Genomic DNA, 19,217 nt, shown 5'->3' with positions numbered 1-19,217 from the left:
TCTATGATCTTCTTCCATGAGGACAGGGCAGTGACTTTTTCAAAAATTGGATAGTCTCATCTCCAGCCTCCAAATGACACCAGTCATTCAGAGAGGCTTTTTTTTTCCCTTCCAGCTGGCAGAGGGCAGTTCAATGTTCAGTGCACAGATTAGTGATAGTCTAAGAAATTTTTTCTGATTTTTCTCTTTCTGCTCCTGCACTGCCAATATTTTACCCACCCCACTTGGCTTGGAAGCGCAGCCTGATATGGCATGCTTGCAGCCCCAAACCAGTCAGTGCCATAACATTGCTCTCAATCTCCATCACCTTTTTTGCCCATGCTGTTCACCCAGTAGCTGACAGATCCACTTTGGGTGAAAAACTTTATCCACTTTTTGCCACAATTTTTCTCCTCTTTCTTCCAACTTAGCGAAAAAGAAAGAAAATACTCCTGGTCTTGGTCCTTCTGAAATTTTCTCACATTCTTTCCAGGCGTAAAAAGATGATGTCTTTTTGCAATGCCATTATTACAGATATACACAGTTACAAGAAAATGCTGTGAAGGCACATCAAGCAAATAATACCAATTTTCAAAATTCTATAGCAATGTATTTATACAATTTACAGAATTCTGTATGTACTTTACACACCATTACAGAATGTCAAGTATATAACACCAATTTCTCTTTTTTCCCCCTCAGATTTCTCTTAAAGTGAATTTTAGAGTTGGTAAGGGGTGTCAGATCGGCAGCAATAGGAAATGAAGAGGTCTGTTTGTGCATGGCTGTGGGGCAGCAGCAGCACATGCATGCCCATGCCAGCTCAGCTGCTTCCAGCCCTGCATTAGGACCAAACCAGGGAGGAGCAAGGAGCAGAAGCGCATCCGTGCTCCTGGCACAGAAGCCAACCAGTACCCAGGGGACTAAGGCTTTGCCCACCCCACCAGAAAGCAAACAGAAATAACTCATTTTGCACAAGTGACTGAACAAAATCTGTTGTTCGATCCTTGAGCCAGGCTGGATTAGGCCCAGTCAACCTGCAATGAGTGGTAAATTGCCATCTCCTGGACCATCCAGTCTCACAGTAATGCCTATGTTAAATTACATGTTTCTATATTTACAGAAAGTCAGTATTTACACACCATTATGGGTTATTAGAGTAAATTGGATACAGTTTATTTATATGGACTGCCATAAACTCATAACATTTTTCTTGGTTTTAATCTTTTCTTTAGAAAAATACAAAAAAAAAATTAAATAGAACATGTTAATGAGTAGTAATGATTTGTCTATGATTAAAAATCCAAATCAACATTAAGACCCAATCCACGGCCTAGCACTGTGGCCTCCACATGTCAGGTTTTTAACTTTTGCCATTCACTTCCTGGCACACGCAAGATTTTCTGCCAAAACGCAGCGTCACAGCCTCCCTTCCTTGCAGTACAATCCATCTGTTTGACACTGAGTGGTGAACCCAGCACTTCCCAGGAGCTCACTTACTTGTTCAAGCTCCAGCAAGGCTTCATGCTCCTGGACCAGCCATTCAGCCCCTGGTGAACCTGCTGCCACATTTACATGCAGGTTGAAAGGGTTGGAAACTAACCACTGTGCTGCAAGTTGGCCTCAGATGAGGGAGCTTAGAGCCCCTGCATGTGTCTGACTGCATCTTACAAATCAACAAACTGCTTTTATGTATCTTTATCATTCAAAATCATTACACCAATATGCCATGCTTTAGTGAAGGTTGCTAGTATCTCCCAGTTGAGGCATAGCTTGTCCTACCCGCAGAGCACAGGGAGCACCCGCTCGCTCAGGACACCAAGCCATGAGCTATTCCAGAACAGATTTTTGCTTCAAATCATATCTGTTTATATCGCACAGACAGGTGTGCATCAGAGCAAAAACACATCGGGATTATATAATTACAAATAGGCTACCACTGCTGCTACGCCAAAGTGCATTTTGGCTCAGTCTTAGTGCTGCCAAGGGCAGCCAGGTTATCTTGCTCCCTGCAGATCTCACAGCAAAAGCTGTGCTCACATTAAAGGCACCAGGTTCAGACCCTAAGGGATGTAACAGCTCCAAAATGCATTCGTTGTATGGGCCTTACGTGACTTTTCTCTCTTTTTTTACCTTCAGAGTACTGGAGAAAATAAAATGTTTCTTCCTACAGATTAATTCCCAAATGGTAACTGCTTATCAATGTGTTTGTGTGCTAAACATAAAATGCTACAGTTCCTTAAATATTACATACTGTTATTTCACAGTTCATGAATATTTGAACATACTTTAAGAAAAAAAAAAAAGTCTAATACTTTCCCCCCATTGTCATAATTGATAGAGATTTATTAGTTTCATTTTGCAAGTTTTACTTTAAGAAGGGTGCTAATATCATGTATTATGACAGTTCACACTGAAAGCAATTTTTCATAAGAGATGTTACAATGACCCCTATGGAACTTGTATAATTTCATAGTAGATAGTCAAGTGCACAAATAAACACATTTACAAGAGTGATCCTGTTAGCCTGGTTCTTGCCCTCGGAAACCTTTATGTGCTATTCGAGGAATCTTAAAATTAGTACAACTGTTGATATTACTTATGTTGTTTCTGGCATTCTGCTTTAGTGAAAAAAAAATAAAAGCGTACTTATCATTTAGCTTTGGTATAATCTGCAATAGGTTTTAACAAGTAGAATATATTCCAACCCCTATATTTTCCACAGCCGTGAAGTTTACAATGATGTAATAAGTCACTTTATCAGAGATGAAATATTACAGACACAGAAAAATAGTTGGAGACCCAGTTTTCTTTTTAATCCTCTGGGGGTAAGCTATGAAACAAGCAGTCAGAAGAGTGAGTACTCAGTGTCATGAGTGGTATGCATACTTTTACAATAATATGGGCACAAAAGAGATTGTCGCCTTTAGTACATGAGGGTCACTAGAATTTATTATTATTACCTTTTTATTGTTATTCTTTTTATCCATGCACCTTTATATTTACTTGCATGAATTTACCACAGGTTCATAGTGGCCTTTGCCATTTTAATGCTTACAGAGCCTAAAGCTTCCAAAATGCCTATCTGGCCTGTACATATTTCATTAAAAATAAACTCTATATAATAAATAAATATATAAAATAAATAAAATGTTGCCTTTGGAATTTCTATAAATAAATTTAACTTTTTATTTTTATTTTTTACTAAGAGGTCTTTGCTTTAAACTCAGTGGGGTGAGACCCAGCGAGCGATTAACTGAAAAGTCTCTTGTCTATGTAAGACTGCACCCTCCATGCCTTTGTAAATGCAGCGTACACTTGAGCAGGCCACCAGCCAAAAATCCCGATGAATCAAAGTATGGCAGCTATGCTGATATATGACGAAGTACAACTGATCAAAAATTTAAAAGCGTGTCCATTCCCCAGCATGCATCAGGCCGTTCTCCTCCTCCCTCTGGCTCCTCTCTCTCACTCCCATTCACGCTCTCGCTTCCTCTCGCTCTCACTCACTCTCTCGCGCTCTCCCTCTCGTACTAAATCAAGCGAGTGGGCATAGGCTCTCCTCCAGGAGGACAAACCTTTAAGTGCAGAACAAAATCAGCATGTTCCATCCAAGCCTCCATCATACATTATGCATGCGACAAAGTTTGGCAACAGTGGAGCTGATGTGATGACACAGCTAATCAATAAGAACCCACCGCATGAAACCTTTATAGTGGTTACTTTTTAAGGGCTCAAGTGAAGGAATTGTCTTTGTCAACTTTGGCTTAAAATATCCTTATATAGTTCGGGTACTTTCTCAGGGTCCACTGGTCTAGGTAAAAAATGTGTAAATTTTTGATGCCGTTTAGTCCTAGTCCCTTCTCTTGGAGTCCCATCTTTATTTAACGCAACGTAGTATCGTCTTCCAGTGTCCACGTGTTTATATAGATTTGATGAATATGTGTTATACCAGTTTTCTTCAAACTGCTCTCTGAATACGCACTCCTGGGTTAATTTTTCCTATGAAAAGAAAAGAAAAAGTAGTGAGGAGCTAGTCATAAAGATAATCTGTTTTGTTAAGAGTTACTAATTTCTCTGCTCAAAATCAGTACCTCCTTGTTCAAACCACAAAATGAATACTTGCAATAGTCTCAGTTTTAACTACATGAAGAAGTATTGCTGGGTATTTCATAAAGCAGTCACATGAACAGAACACAGTGTGTGAAGCAAAAATGATTCTCCAGAAGTGCTGTTGTCAAAATCAAAACAGCACCAAATGAAAATGAAAACAAGGATTTTAAATTATGATCATCCCAAAGTAGCTCGCAAAATATTACTGGACTTGTATAAGCAACTGCTTGATCATGAGTACAAGTGCTTGAACAGACATTACAAAAGGTTTGTAGAGTGGTAATATCATTTGAAGTCTTAAAATCTCTATATCTTTTCATCACAAGGAGTACTCAATGCATCTCATTAATTACAAAGGATACAATTCAATATCCATTATTTGGTTTGTCATCACAGAACCACAACTCGCAGAAACCTCAAATGGGAGCACTGTCTCCAAGAGCTGAGATGAATTTAGGTGAGGAAAGGCCTCCAGACTTTACAAGCATTGTTCTTTGTGTTCCAACCTATGGATGCCACTACAGGCATCAGGGACTCCCACTCCTTCCTATATACCTTCTCAGTGAGGTGGTACATACAACCTACACTCTTTTAGACTAAGCAGAAAGAATTGGCTTAAAAACCAGTTGTTTATAACCTGAATGAATTAGGAAGTGCTCACATAAATGACTGAGAAAGAAGACTGGAATAAAAGTGTTAGTCTCTAATACGGGAAAGCTAATGGAATATTGGGAAGAATAAACTGGGGCATAGGCTTATCAGTTGGTATGAAAACATAGTAATGATAATTTAGTATTTTTACTAAAAAGAGCTATCATTTGAAATAGCACTCACATCTACTAAATTCAATTTCTACTTGAGGATCATCTCCTCTTTATTACAAAACTCCACACAACACTGGATTCTGTAAACATGTAAATATGTAAAGCATATGTGCATATGCCTTAACAACAATTAAAACTTTAAATAACTTTTTTAGATAAACAGAGATGGAAAAGCAGACATCAAGGCCTAGGTACAGCAAAGCTTTTATGGCACACACACCTACAATTGAGCACAACCAAAGAGTATATCTCAAACTCCAGTTCCTTCCAAAAAACACCATCCTCAACTTAATGCAGGAGCTTCACAAAATGTACCATCACAATCTTGGCCTGGGGCTGAAGGTGTCTTTGGAGGTCACTTCTGTGTCTCAGGACTCACAACTCTAAACCTTCTCCCAAAGCAAGATGCTTCAGTCCAGAGGGTTTGCTACTGTTTCAGGATATGCCCAGAAACACCTCCTCATCCACAAAGCCAGGTCAGCTCAGCATGCACCTTGTGACCAAAGGGTTTGGGTCCACTGGAAGTGGAGAAGTCCCAACAATCCACGAGAGGCTCTGGCGAAAGCACTATGTCCTCAGGGTGACACTCCATCCTGCTGACTGCATGGCAAGTACCATGCTTCCCAAGAGGGCTCTGCACCCCACTGGCCCTGGGGACAAGGGTCTTGTTTGGGTCCAGGCAGTCCTACATACTTCTCAAGGAGTCAACCAGGAACAGACCCACACAGGACATCCACCAGTCAGTATTCCACATACTAACTGGACACTGGACTGCAAAGCCAGGGTCTTCTTCAATGCCTAAATGGTTAGGATTTAGAGGGGTTTTTCCTAAAATTAACCTGTGATTACTCTATTAGTCTAGAAAGGCAGCAAGCAAGCAGTTTGACTCTCTCTGATGGGTGTTGGGAGCCTCATCACCTCTCAGAAAGGAGAAATTCCCCCTGGGGCCAGGCGGGGGGATGTTAAGCACTTGCAAATTCTCTAAGGCAGAGGCACTGGTGCTGAATGGATCCAGTTGGCTGAAGAGAAGACCGCAGCCCCATTCCTCACAGCATCTCCAACTGTTCTACCACCAGATGTCCCTCCCTGCGGGCTCAGCTGAGCAGAGTGCATCAAAACACGAGCAGTTCTGCAGAGATGCTGTATATAATTGTTAATGTTATTTTCCAACTACAAGACTTTTACTGTGTGAAGCAGAGTGGAGTCTATCTCCCTAGAGATCTTCCAAAGGTGCCTGGATGTGCCCTGGGCACCCTGCTCTGGTGTCCCTACTGGAGCAGGGGGTAAAACAGGTGACCTCCAGAGGTCCCTGCCCACCTCAGGCATCCTGTGGTGCTGTGAAATAGTTCAAACATAGCAACACCCATGCTGTTTAGAGAAGGAAAAGAAATACGCAACTGTTTACATTAAATCTTCATCTGTGAGCCAAATCCTGCAATCAGCTATTGAAAATTTCCTCCTATGCAGTCTGACAGCTAGAAATTGCAGCAGCAATATGTATCGCCAGACATCTGCAGCAGTCAAATGTTAGGCACATTGCAGAAGCCCCTTGTACAGACTCTAAGTACTGCAAAAAATATTCAGCTACTATAAAGATCATCTTTAAGCACAGCTCTCATGAATGTTTTATTTTGCATGATGTTTAAAATCACTTTCTTTGCTTTAATGCAAAAGCAGATGCTAAGAGATACTATACGCTGGGTCTATCAGTCCATCGGGGAAAGAGAAACTAATGCAAATTATTTTCCTGCTCTCAGAAGGCAATAGAATCACATGACAAGCACTGCAGAAGTGCTCCCTACTAAAAATAGCAACATTTTTAGGAGGATATTTCAGTCCTGTCTTGAATTCATTAATTATTCACTTCATCTGCATTTTTTTTTTAGCATCATCATAAATTTCTATCTTTGTGCGAATAGTACTTCCCCATGCCCTGAAGGAGAAATTTTAAAATAGCCTCTATTTATCTGGCAGGTTTGATCGATTATGACAATGCTGTGGTGCACTTAGCTGGGAGACCTTGGATAAGGTCTGCATGCTGGGTGAGCACAATGGAATTCAGGCTTACAAACTGAATCTTTGTTTTACAAGTAAAACCTCCTTTTACTTTTCATTCGCTCACACCACAGCTATTTCTCTTCTACCCTTTATTATAATTCTAAGAAAATCATATGCAGATTGTAGGAACATACCTCAACAAAAGCCTCATAGTGCAATCAGGATGCGGGGTCAGATCTGTAAGTATACTAATAATCATGCATTCAGAAAAGTTAAATAATCACATTTTCAGAAAAGTTCAATATTTTCTTTAGAAATTCATTAAACAGTTCCCTAGAAATTCTGTTTGTAGCCAAAGATCACTGAAATAAATCATGTAGCCCAGAGAAGCTGTGAATGCCCCATCCCTGGAGGTGCCCAAGGCCAGGTGGGATGGGGCTGCGGGCAGCCTCAGCTGGGGGGTGGCAGCCTTGCCCACAGCAGGGGGCTGAGGCTGAGTGGGCTTTAAGATCCCTTCCAACCTGAGCCATTCTATAATTCTATGAAATAAATGCCACTGACCTGGAATTATGCCCTGGAAATAGGGCTTATATATGAGGAATGTGCGGAATAAAATCCCAGTATATCCTTTCCCATACTCTGGAAGATCCATACAAGGATGGTTCATGTGGTGCCAAGATAGGCCAGATCTGATAGGCACTAGCACATTCATCTCTACTACCACAACACTACTCAACACTAGTCCACACTCAGACTTTAAACACGTGTTTTATTCTGCCAGAAATGAAGATAATGGAGGGGTGAGGCCAGTCCATCCTGCCAACACACACCTTGTTGCCTCACCAGGTTAGGATGGGAAACCCGCCGGAAGCAAGCACAGGGAAGAGATCACGCCTGCTGATTGCAGGTGGCTGCATTTCATAGAATCACAGAATCATTGGAGCCGGAAGGAACCCTTGAGGGCCACCTAGTCCAACCCCCTGCAATGAATGGGGATACCAACAGCTCCATCAGATGCTCAAAGCCCCTCCGGCCTCACCTTGAGTGTCTTCAGGGACAGGGCACCCACCTCCTCTCCAGGCAATTTGTGCCAGTGCCTCACTACTCTTATTATCAAAAACTTTTTTCTTATACCAACTACAGTCTCCCCTCTTTTAGACTGGACTCATTTCCCCTTGTTCTATCACAACAGACCCTACTAAAGAGACTGGCCTCCTTACAGCCCTCCTTAATACTGAAAAGTTGCTCTCAGATGTCTCTGGAACCTTCTCTTCTCCATGCTGAACAGCCCCAGCTCTCAGACTGTCCTTGTAGGAGACACATCCCATCCCTTGGATCATTTTTCTGGTCCTCCTCTGGATGTTCTCTAACAGTTCCATGTCCCTTCCCTTCTCCTGGCTGTGACCTTTACAGTGTCCCTAAATACTGCTGAAAATATTTAGACCTTAGATTCAGAACTTCTAAAATCAACTGACTTCTCTATTATTTTCAAGTGGCATTATTTCATTGCACTGCACTTGATGTCACCAGACATCTCCGTTGAAGGCTGACACAAATACCAAACATACCCAGCTGGAGCAGTAGTGGAAAGCAACCTGCATTCCTGCGGAAGGGGAGGATGTCTGCCTTGAGCAAATCATTCAATTCAGGGACCAAATAAGGAGGTGACCTCAAAATTATATAAATCATATGTTTCACTGCATAGCACATGTTTTCAATGAGGGCTGTTTATATAGTATTCCACTACGAAGTGATCGATCTCCATTTTAATACATTCCCACGCTCTACCTGTTTTTTTAAGCTTTTATTTAACTCCAGTGTTCAAGTAATTGAAGTGTTCTAAGATGCACCCATTACAAGGGCAAATAAACCAGCGGATTTAATGCAGAAACCTGACAACATCTGGTTAGCAGCTAAATACGGAGTAAAACAATCATATTATTCTATTTCCAGGTAGACCCATTAAGAGTGAGATCGTGAATTAGTAAAGCAGGTTACAGCAACCACAAAGAAAGCTTTGCCAGCTTGTTTAAAATAGATATCCCTGTGAAGCAGCTAACTGGAAATAAGTGGAAAGAGGAAAAATAATGCCCAGAGGAGGATTTCGTGATTTTAAATGATGGTAAGACATTAGTGTTTTTTCATAAATGAAAGCACAGTACAGGGTCCTGTATAAATCTCATCAATATTATATTCCTTTTTTTTTAATAAACTTGCAGAGCTAAAACTCAAATTTATTTTGCAATCTGACAAAAGGAAACAGCTCAAAAAGACAAAGGGAATGGCTCTTCTGATTACCAGACCTATTACCACAGCGAACAGATTTCATGTTTAGCAAATGACTCCATGCCACATACAGTTCTGCCTTAGGTAAACTACTACACTGAATCAATACAGGAACTTCACAAGAAAATGCCTAGTCCAGGAGTCCAAACAACCATTAAAAAGAAGCATATACGATGCAGTCAGCACTTCCTACATATCTGCTGTGTGTTATCATTGTGCTAATCCACGCTGTGTTAATAAAATTATGTTTAAATAGATTGTCTCCTAAATAAGTTCACACAAATCCCTTTCATGCCTGTATAACATTAATAAAAACTGCCTATGTGGTGAAGAGAAGCAAGCAAAAAATTCCCTGTTCTCCTCTGAAGTGGTTTTCTTTGCTCCTCTGCCTACAAACACATGCATTTTACATATGGTTGGCCCTTCCCATGCCATAAGGCAAACAGCCTCTAGAACACACTATCTTCAGCTAATAATTAACACTCATCCAGAGTGGTCATAAATAAAGGTGCAGTTCAGCATGCTATGTTGGGAAGTCTCTGGCTGCATGGACAACCTCTAGCCACAATCAGAAGCCAAATCACAGTGTCTGGGCAGTGCCACTTTTCTCCTAAGTTAGCGGAGAGCAGTGTGAGGCAAGCACCGCAGAGTGAATGTCTGGTGCAGTGAGTGTCAGAGTTATCCCAAAGCATTTCTTTAGCAGTGTATTTCAGAACACTGTTTAATAATCTCACAGAACAACTAAAAGAAAGAACGAAAATAGACCTGTCAAAAGGACTAGTTTTCTTTAATGTGTTTGCACCACTGCTTCTCCATGAGCAGTGCACAAGAAGGCAGGAAACCTTGCGTTGCCGAAAGACAGACCTAGCAAATACCCAGGCACCATGCTACCATTCTCATGCATTTCATATTCCACAGCAGAAGATAAGAGAAGTGAGGCAAGTGCCATGACAAAACCACAATTGGGCAATTGCATTTTCCCTACCTGAGGTCACCCAGTTGACTCCATCCTTTGACATGGATGGAGTGTTCATCACCTTCTCCTCCCAAACTTTTAGTTTATTACATAAAGGCCTTATAGGCCTTTATAATACATACACACTCACTTAAAAATAATACATAAATATTAAAAATATATATATTTGAATATACTGCACTGTGTGAAGCAGTTATGGGAGTGCCTGAAGATAAACACTTTCACACAAAAAGTTCGTAAGAGCTGGCAGAGCCCAGTCTCCTTGGGAGCATTACCATAAAAAGCAGCTATGCTGGCACAGGAATAGTGGTATTTCCATGTCCTGATGAAGGCAGCAGAAAACCAGCACTTCCTGAGCAAAGTCAGCAGGCTCCAGCATTAGCAATGGAATAACAAGGGGACCTTCATGATTTCTCCTTTGTGCCCCATTGCCCCTCTTTTCCACTCCCATGTCCTTTGCACCATCCAGACGTCCCCAGGCAGAAGCAGGTGGGGATCCAGCCCTACACTATCCAGCAAGCCAGGATTGTTTAGAGAGCAATCCAACATGAGTGAGAGATGCCCATTAGACCCCCACCCATTTCTGCCACTGCCAAATTTGTAGCTCATGGTTTTAGTGATATCTGCTCCTTGGAGGTTTCAAGTTTGCAGCAGCTGTCACACTTCAAGCACACCCTCCCCAGACACAAAGCCATTACAGGAGAACAGCCCCTCAGTGCTGGACCTTTCACCTGCCAACACAGGCTGCCTACCAGCAGCCATCTTCTGCCCCTCAGGGTTTGCTCCCACACAGTCCAGCCAAGTGAGCAGGGGGATGGCCCACTGCCACCTCAGCACCTGGGCTCTGCTCGCACATCACAGAATCATAGAATCACAGAATGGCTTAGGTTGGAGGGTGCCTTAGAGATCATCTAGTTCCAAACTCCTGTTGTGTTCAGGGCTGCCACCAAACAGCAGAGTCTGCCCAGGGCCCCATCCAACCTGGCTTTGAGCACTTCCAGGGATGGGGCACCCAGAGCAGCCTGTGTCAGTGCCTTACCACCCTCTGCATAAAAGATTTCTTAGCAATATCTAACCTAAACCTCACCTCTTTTAGTTTAAAGCCATTCAACCTTCTCCTATCACTGTCGAATTGTGTAAGAAGTCTGTCTCCCTCCTGCTTGTAAGCTCCCTTCAAGCACTGGAAGGCCACAGTGAGGCCTCCAAGTTGAACAAGCCTAGTTCCTTTCTTCAAGCCTTTCTTCACAGAGAAGTGCTCCAGCCCTCTGATCATCCTCATGGCCCTCCTCTGGACACACTCCAACATCTCCACATCCTTCCTGTACTGGTGGTCCCAGATCTGGACGCAGTACTTCAGGTGGAACCTCACAAAGACACAGCAGAGGGGGGCAACCCCCTCCCTCTCCCTGCTATCCACTCCTCTTTTGATGCAGCCCAGGATATAGCTGGCTATCTGGGCTGTAAGCGCACACTGCTGGCTCATGTCCAGCTTTTCATACACCAGAAACCCCAAGTCCTTCTCCTCAGGACTGCTCTCAATGAGCTGTCCCAGTCTGTACTCATATCCAGGATTGCCTTGACCAAAGTGCAACACCTTCAGTTGGAGGTCAAGCCAACATTCCAGAGAGAGGCCACAGGCCTTGTACAGTGCCACAGTGTCATTCCCCTGAGAGCTGAGAGCTCCCTCCTCCATGCTGGCAACCACATGCACAGCAAGGGGAAGAAGTCAACTTTCCAAAACTATGCCAACAAGCAGGTGAGTTCCCCTCTGTCCCTGCCAGCGGGACCAGAACCATACCCTGCCGCTTACTATTCACACTTCTGAGCTCTATTTTATTTTTGGTTTCCCTGGCATAATCAAGAGCTGTAGTCATCAATGTTATCTAAGCATCTAATTCATCATGCTTGGCTGAACCCTTCCAAGAATCAGAAAACAAGGTGGTATGCAACCGGATACAGGACTGAGCCAATTTTTAAAGAAAACAGCAGAAAAGTTACCATCAGCTTAAATGAAACTTCAATCAGGCTTGCAATGATAAAAAGGCAGCAAATATTTTAAGATACTAAAAGAGCCATTTCAGGCATGCTTAGATTTACTGAAAGCTGTAACCTGACACATTCTAGTCCCCCACTCCACAAATTCTCTTCTATCAAAAGACAACATGTATGTCAACCCAGGTCTGCTCTCCTGTAGCTATACACATATTCTTCAGGCTGTGCAACTGAAATGCTAGTCAAGCTTCTAAGTGAGTAGAGATTATAAATAAATTGCTTTCTGTTTAAATGCAACTAAGATTGAGCACTGTATCAAACAGTTTCATCAGTATTTTTTTATTTTGCTTTGCAGTTTTCTACATAGAGAACATCAGATTAAAAGAGATGGTCCTCCTTGAGCAGAAGGTGTATGACTTCTGCAGGATCGCATTCTGAAAGACCTTATAGCACAAAGGGTAGAAGTACTTGATCTGCATGAGTCTAAACACTCAGCGGGTACCCCCCAGACTTGAGTTACCCATAATTAGAGAAACACTTGATCCTTCCACAGTGTCATCATAAAGGCTGCAGAACACTCAAGGCTCTTCATAAAACACATTGCTAAACGGATCAAATAATTATAATAGATATGTAGTGACAAAAATTCATCCTTTTCAAGTAGTTTATGTTTTATCATTTCAGCATGATGATTTGGCCAAGGACTGACAACAAAAGCCAGTCTCCAGATGGCTTCATATAAAGCCAATAACAACATCTGCTAGGTGCTAGCTCAGAGAATGGGATTTCACTGACCACAGTGTCATTCTGTAAGGGGATTGATCTGGATGCACTTGAAGTATCATCAAGCAAAGCATCCCAGGCTATTGCATTTTGGAAAGATCTAGTCTTCCTCACTAAAATGTCAAGCACCACTGGAGTCTTGGAAAACAGCAAATTTAGCAGAGAGGCTTTAAAAGCTGTAGCACTCCACTATCTGCTGCTCTGAGATGTTCATACAGTGGACAAAAAAGAAAAATCTACATATCTTTAGTGCAGCTGTGACCTCACTTAGATTGCCAGTGTCACAGCTGAACCATCAAATTCTTAAACAAGTCAGGTGGCCCTGCTCTTCTGCTGTCCCCCTGCTACTCACACTCACACAACATCAGAACCTGTCATTTAATGGGTCAGACTTGAGCCATGCAGTTAATTTTGGCATTGATGAAAGAAGTCTGCTGGGAAAAAAAAATAGATAGTAGTAACTTCAACAGAACAGGTGAGTGAAGAGGTTAGAGATCAGGCAGTTGGTCTACCAGATACAAACAGCAAGTGGACCTTCCGCAGAATTCAATTTTTAAAGTGCAAAAAAGATCATGAGGGCTTTTTGTTTTTTGTTTTTTTTTTCATTTTAAACTTTATACAGTTGTATATTCTAAAGTGACATGAAGGATTTTACTCTAAGCTTCCCAACTAAGTTTCCCGTTCTGAGTTCAGATTGGATGTTAGATGCTTTCCTAATGAAGGCACCAGCAGGCCAAATATCTGCTTAGGTACTCAAAAGCAATAAACATTTATATGCTAAAAGACTATCTTTATACTGCAGACTCTTACAGGAAGGTACTCTGTCTAGATTTAGGTTTTTAAAATGATGAATACGGTAGTGCTCTTATCTTGATCAGGGTCTGCTGACATAACTATAAAATTAATAGGTGGTTTTACAGGAGCAGGTCCAATCCTGCTTCCATTAAAGTCAGTGTCATGTCAACTGTAATAGAATCAAGTCAAAATTTCTCCTGAGTCACAACTGCAGTGCCTCTGTAATTGTGTTGAAGCCAAAGAATGAAGTTGAGCAGATGAGAGATGCCCAGCCTGGGCCAGGCTCAGGAGCTTGCAGCATGTGCAGCAGAAGCCAAGTTATTCCCCAGCAGCGGTCATGGAGCACAAATTGAAAACCTCAGCTTTAGATCAAAAGTAACAGCAGAAGACTGCCATTACAAAAGGAATGAAAAAGAAGCCAAAAGGACCTTAGAAAAGGGAAAAAAATGGATTTGCACTGTAACAGGCTTTGTTTCTTAAGCTTTCTGAATGCAACAAAAATGAACTGCATTGCTGAACATCACCAGATCAGCCCAAGCACATTCAAACTGCAAAGCCAATCGAAACCTAGACAAAATCCCTAACGAAGTCCCCGCAGGGCAGAATTTTTCTGCTCTGCCTTTGAAAATGATGAATGGTGAAGTGGAAAAGAGAGCCACATTCACATCCCACTGGCTCCTGAGTCAGAAACAGAGCACATCAGATCTTTATCTGATGCAGCGAATAATCCCCAAGCATATCTCGGTATGTCACTGCTGATGATGCTCTTTTAGAGTGTCATTTCAACATGCTATTCTCAGATCAACTCAGTACGCAGAAGCTTTTCACACTCCTGTACCACTAACAAGGCTGGCCCCAAAAACATTCAGGGCAACAGAAACTGCGGAGCTGTACAACCACAGAGAAGCAAATCTGAAGAAATTCAAGCTGAACGAGCCCAGCACTTGCTGTGTGGGTAGGACCTGGGTTCACAGTACAGTTCTGCCTCTGTAAGACTGGCTGGCACCATCAGGCCAGTACCCAAGGTTCAAGTAAGATCTTGCTTTATCAAAGCATAGCTATATTCATAGACACTGTCCGACACATTCCATTTATTGATATATAAGCAAACAGAAGATATTCTAAAACTCTTTTGTTCCAGGAATATAGCGATAATCCATGTCCAGCATAGTGTCATAGAGATTAAGGTAAGGAGATCACTGAGGGTTTTCTCTCCTATAAAACTAACATCCAACCCAGCAAGCACCTGGAGTAAGTCCTCTGAGGAAAATCCAAGACCTGAGGAAAAGCGTAGTACCTATCCCTCAGGGCACTGTTAGCAGCCTGTGGTGACAGGTGTTAGGATCTGTGAAAGTTTAATCTAAAAAACAGGCTGAAATCTTAGTTTAACAAGAACCACAGTAGCTGCAGTTTCACACACAGCTTTCCCAGACACCCTGGGTTAAGTGCATGGATTCACCTATCAGGTATTCCAACACCAGTGCCTCTTTTTCTGAAGACCTTTCTTTCTACAGAATCCTTCATGCCTTGCTACCATTCTGCTGGCTGGCTTGCGTTCACCCCCAACACTGGTAAAAGTCACATACAACAGTACACAGCTTTCAGCAAAGCTGCCCCTCCAAATGCAGAGAGAAGCTACCTGCAAAGGTACAGATGAGGTTGTAGGCAAATCTACCTAAGAATCTCAAGTTTTAGGGTTCTTCCCAGAACTACACCTTCAATGAAGAAACTGTCCACAGTAATAGATGTATTGCCTACCATAAAGTGCGTGGATAAAGCACTTTCAGTTTCATCTGCTACCTCCTTTCAGAAATTCGTAAGTCTAGCTCAGAATCTCACTTCCTTCTCACCCTAAATTTCCTAGTTATCCAGCCTTTCTTATGCCCCATTAAAACCGTTTTTCTTGTCCTTTATTTCAAGGACATTTTTCTCTTCTTGGCACTAAACTTCAATGTGTTTACAGAGACCAAGAGTGCATCCTCTCAGTTTAAATTCTGCAGGCTAAATAAGTGAAGATCTTTAAACTCTGCCATTTAAATAGCTTTTTCATCCCTCTGATCATCCCATTCTATACATGTGCCAGTTTCAATTCATCATCTTTATCGCAAAAGACCAGAATTGCACTTTGCCTTTGGAACAAATCTGAGCAGCAGCCCTGAAAGCTCTCCCTGAGCCCAAGCCTATGAATTCACATTTTTTGCACTGTAGGTCACAGAGTCCCTTCCATGAGGCAGACTTCTGTGCTGAAAATACTGCCCAACTTTGCAACATCTGCAAATTTCAATAATACACAACTACTTTCTTTTATGACAAGATGTTTAATGTCCCTAATAAAAACAGAGCGTAAAACCAGCTCAAGGACCAACTCATAAAAACTCCAGCAATACCTTCACTGCAGTCTAATACCTCTCAACACTCCTCATTGCTGTCTTCCCTTCAGTTCTTTTGTCATCTGTCATACAAGTTTTCCACTAACTCCCATTTTAAATACTTTTTTTCAGCTGGGCCATAACCTAACACAGCCCTGCAGTTTAGAATCATAAAATTGTTTGAGTTGGAAGGGACTGTTAAAGGCCATCTGGTGCAATTCCCCTGCTATGAACAGGGACATCTAAGGTTTGATCAGGTTGCTCAGAGCCTGGTCCATAGAGCAACCATATTTCTCACTTCTAGAAGAAGAAATTCCCACTTAAAGTAAAATGGCAAGCTTTCCTGACACTATCCAACTTTAGTAAGCTCATCTCTCAGGCCCTCTTCTTCCATTCAACATCCTCCTACAGTGTGAGCATAACCCAGGTGAGACCCAGAGCCCTGCAGCTTCCCAGATCCTGCCCCAAACACAAGTTGTGCAGCCAGAGGTTCACAGACACTTGAAGCTGGTAAGCACCTGCACTGTCCCTAACAGAAGCAAACCCTCCCTTGGTCAGGTTTGTTCTCCCCTAAGGCCACACAGTGAATTGGACAGGGATCCACCACAGCTGAACACAGCCCTTCAGCATGGCCAGGCTGATTTCCAGGTTCCCTGCTTCAATTCATCATTCAGCAACACCAAGTTCATGGGAAATGGTCACTTCTATTAGCTGTGGTGCAGCTGCCCACACTTTGTCAGCTCATCAAGTGAATCAAGTGACCACCCAAGGTGTCTATCAGACTGTCAATAGCCCAGGCAGCACACTGTACTCTCATGGACAGAACAACCTGCATCCGTATAGTTTATATTGTACAATATATGCTATAAATTATATATTTTTATGTATTACATACTTATTCTAAAGAGAGTTTGTAAAGATTCCTGTTCCATTTCCCTTTCTGTAGCTTGAAAACTTTGTGCCTATACCTTTTTGCACCTCACTCAGCTTCACTGCAGCAACTGCTGTTCCAACCCTCTGTTTCTCTCTAAGACCCTTTTGCTTTTGCTTTTCTTCAACCTGTCATTCTTCTTCACAGACCTTCTGCCAAGCACTCATAGCCTGTTAGATCCCAAATCTCTTCCTGCACTTAATCACTGCTGGGATACTGTTTGCACAGAATTTCTTATAAGTTTTGAGTTTCCTTCACATCCAGGCCCAGAAGACATATAAATTGGTGAATCAAAGAACCATTTGAGTTGGAAGAGATCTTTAAAGGTCCATCCTCCACACACTGAACAGATATGCCTACAGCTTGATCAGGTTGCTCAGAGCCCCATCCAGCCTGACCATGAATGTCTCCAGGAACAGATGGGGCATCCACCACCTCTCTGGGTAACCTGTGCCAGTGCCTCGCTACCCTTGGCATAGAATCACAGAATCACAGAACTGTAGGGGGTGGAAGGGACCTCCAGAGATCATGGAGTCCAACCCCCTGCCAAAGCAGCTCCCTAGCCCAGGTTGCACAGGTAGGCGTCCAGGCGGGTCTGGAACGTCTCCAGAGAAGGAGACTCCACCACCTCTCTGTGCAGCTGTGCCAGGGCTCCGTCACTGCACTGGGAAGAAGTTTCCATGCACATTTGTGTGGAACTTCCTATGCCTCAGTTTGTGATATTTTCCTTATATTTCTGCTGGCCTCACTGTTTTCAATGCAGCCCCTGATACGGTTGGCTTTCTGTGCTGATCATAGAAGACTTAGGTTGGAGGATGCCTTAGAGATCACACAGTTCCAACTCTCCTGATGTGGGCAGGGTTGCCAAACACCATATCAGGCTGCCCAGGATCCCATCCAGTCAGGCATCAGATACCTCCAAAGACTGCATATCCATAACCTCTCTGGGCAGCCTGTGCCAGCACCTCACTGCCCTCCAACTAAAAGATTTCTTCACAACATCTAACCTAATCCTCACCTCTTTTAGTTTAAAGCCATTCAACCTTCTCCTATCACTGTCAAATTGTGTAAAAAGTCGGTCTTCCTCCTGCTTGTAAGCTCCTTTCGAGTACTGGAAGGCCACAATGAGGTCTCCCCAGAGCCTTCTCTTCTACAAGCTGAACAAGCCCAACTCCTTCAACCTTTCTTCACAAGAGTGGTGCTCCAGCCCTCTGATCATCCTCATGGCCCTCCTCTGGACACACTCCAACATCTCCACATCCTTCCTGTACTGATGTTCCCAGATGTGGACGCAGTACTTCAGGTGGAACCTCACAAAGACACAGCAGAGGGGGGCAACCCCCTCCCTCTCCCTGCTATCCACTCCTCTTTTGATGCAGCCCAGGATATAGCTAGCTATCCGGGCTTCAAGTGCACACTGCTGGCTCATGTCCAGCTTTTCATACACCAGAACCTCCAAGCCCATCTCCATATGGCTGCTCTCAGTGAGTTCTTCTCCCAGTCTGTACTCATATCCAGGATTGCCTTGACCAAAGTGCAACACGGCTCACATTTGGTCTTGTTGAACCTCATTAGATTCTCCTGTCCCTACTTTTTGAGCACATCTTTATCGCTCTGGACAGCATCCCTCCCTTCTATTGTGTTAACTGTACCACTCAGTTGATGTCATCAGGAAGCTTGCTGAGGATACACTCGATCCCAATGTCTTTGCTGTTGGTACAGATGCTGAAGAGTACATGTCCCAAGACAAACCCCTGGGCAACAACACACATGACCAATCTCCACCAGACATAGGGCTGCTGACAGCAACCCTCTGTCTACAACCATCCAACCAATTATTTATCCACCTAATAGTCCAGCCTTTAAATCTGTATCTCTACAATTTATAGATAAAAATGAGATGCAGGACTATGTCAAAGGCCTTGCACAAGTCCAGATAGACAATATCAGTAGCCCATCCTTTGTCCATCAACGCTGTCACTCCATCACAGAAGACCACCATATCGGTGAGGCATATTCTGCTCTAGGTGAAGCTGCACTGGCTGTCTCAGATCACCACCTTGTCTCACACATGCCTTAAGATCTCCTCCAGGAGGGTCCACTCCATGATATTCCCAAGCATGAATGTGAGGCTCACCAGCCCATAATCCCCCAAGTCTTCCCTTCTCAAT

The 19,217-nt window shown here is 42.9% G+C and overlaps 1 protein-coding gene across 1 annotated transcript in view; it reads right to left on the bottom strand.

Moving 5' to 3' along the window:
* Positions 1–1,606: 1,606 nt before the first annotated feature.
* FGF9 (fibroblast growth factor 9) overlaps positions 1,607–19,217 on the bottom strand; it is a 33,169-nt gene continuing 15,558 nt past the window's right edge. The window contains exon 3 of the mRNA XM_065730114.1: positions 1,607–3,981. Coding sequence (XP_065586186.1) covers positions 3,736–3,981 — 246 coding nt within the window. The 3' untranslated portion in view covers positions 1,607–3,735. The remainder of the gene's footprint in view (positions 3,982–19,217) is intronic.

The sequence above is a fragment of the Cyrtonyx montezumae genome, unplaced genomic scaffold, assembly GCF_038088225.1.
Source record: "Cyrtonyx montezumae isolate F1298 unplaced genomic scaffold, pur_monq_1.0 scaffold_12, whole genome shotgun sequence".
In the NCBI taxonomy this organism is placed as follows: domain Eukaryota; kingdom Metazoa; phylum Chordata; class Aves; order Galliformes; family Odontophoridae; genus Cyrtonyx; species Cyrtonyx montezumae.
The sequence above is the reverse complement of the archived record's forward strand: the minus strand, read 5'-3'. Positions and strand labels throughout refer to the sequence as shown.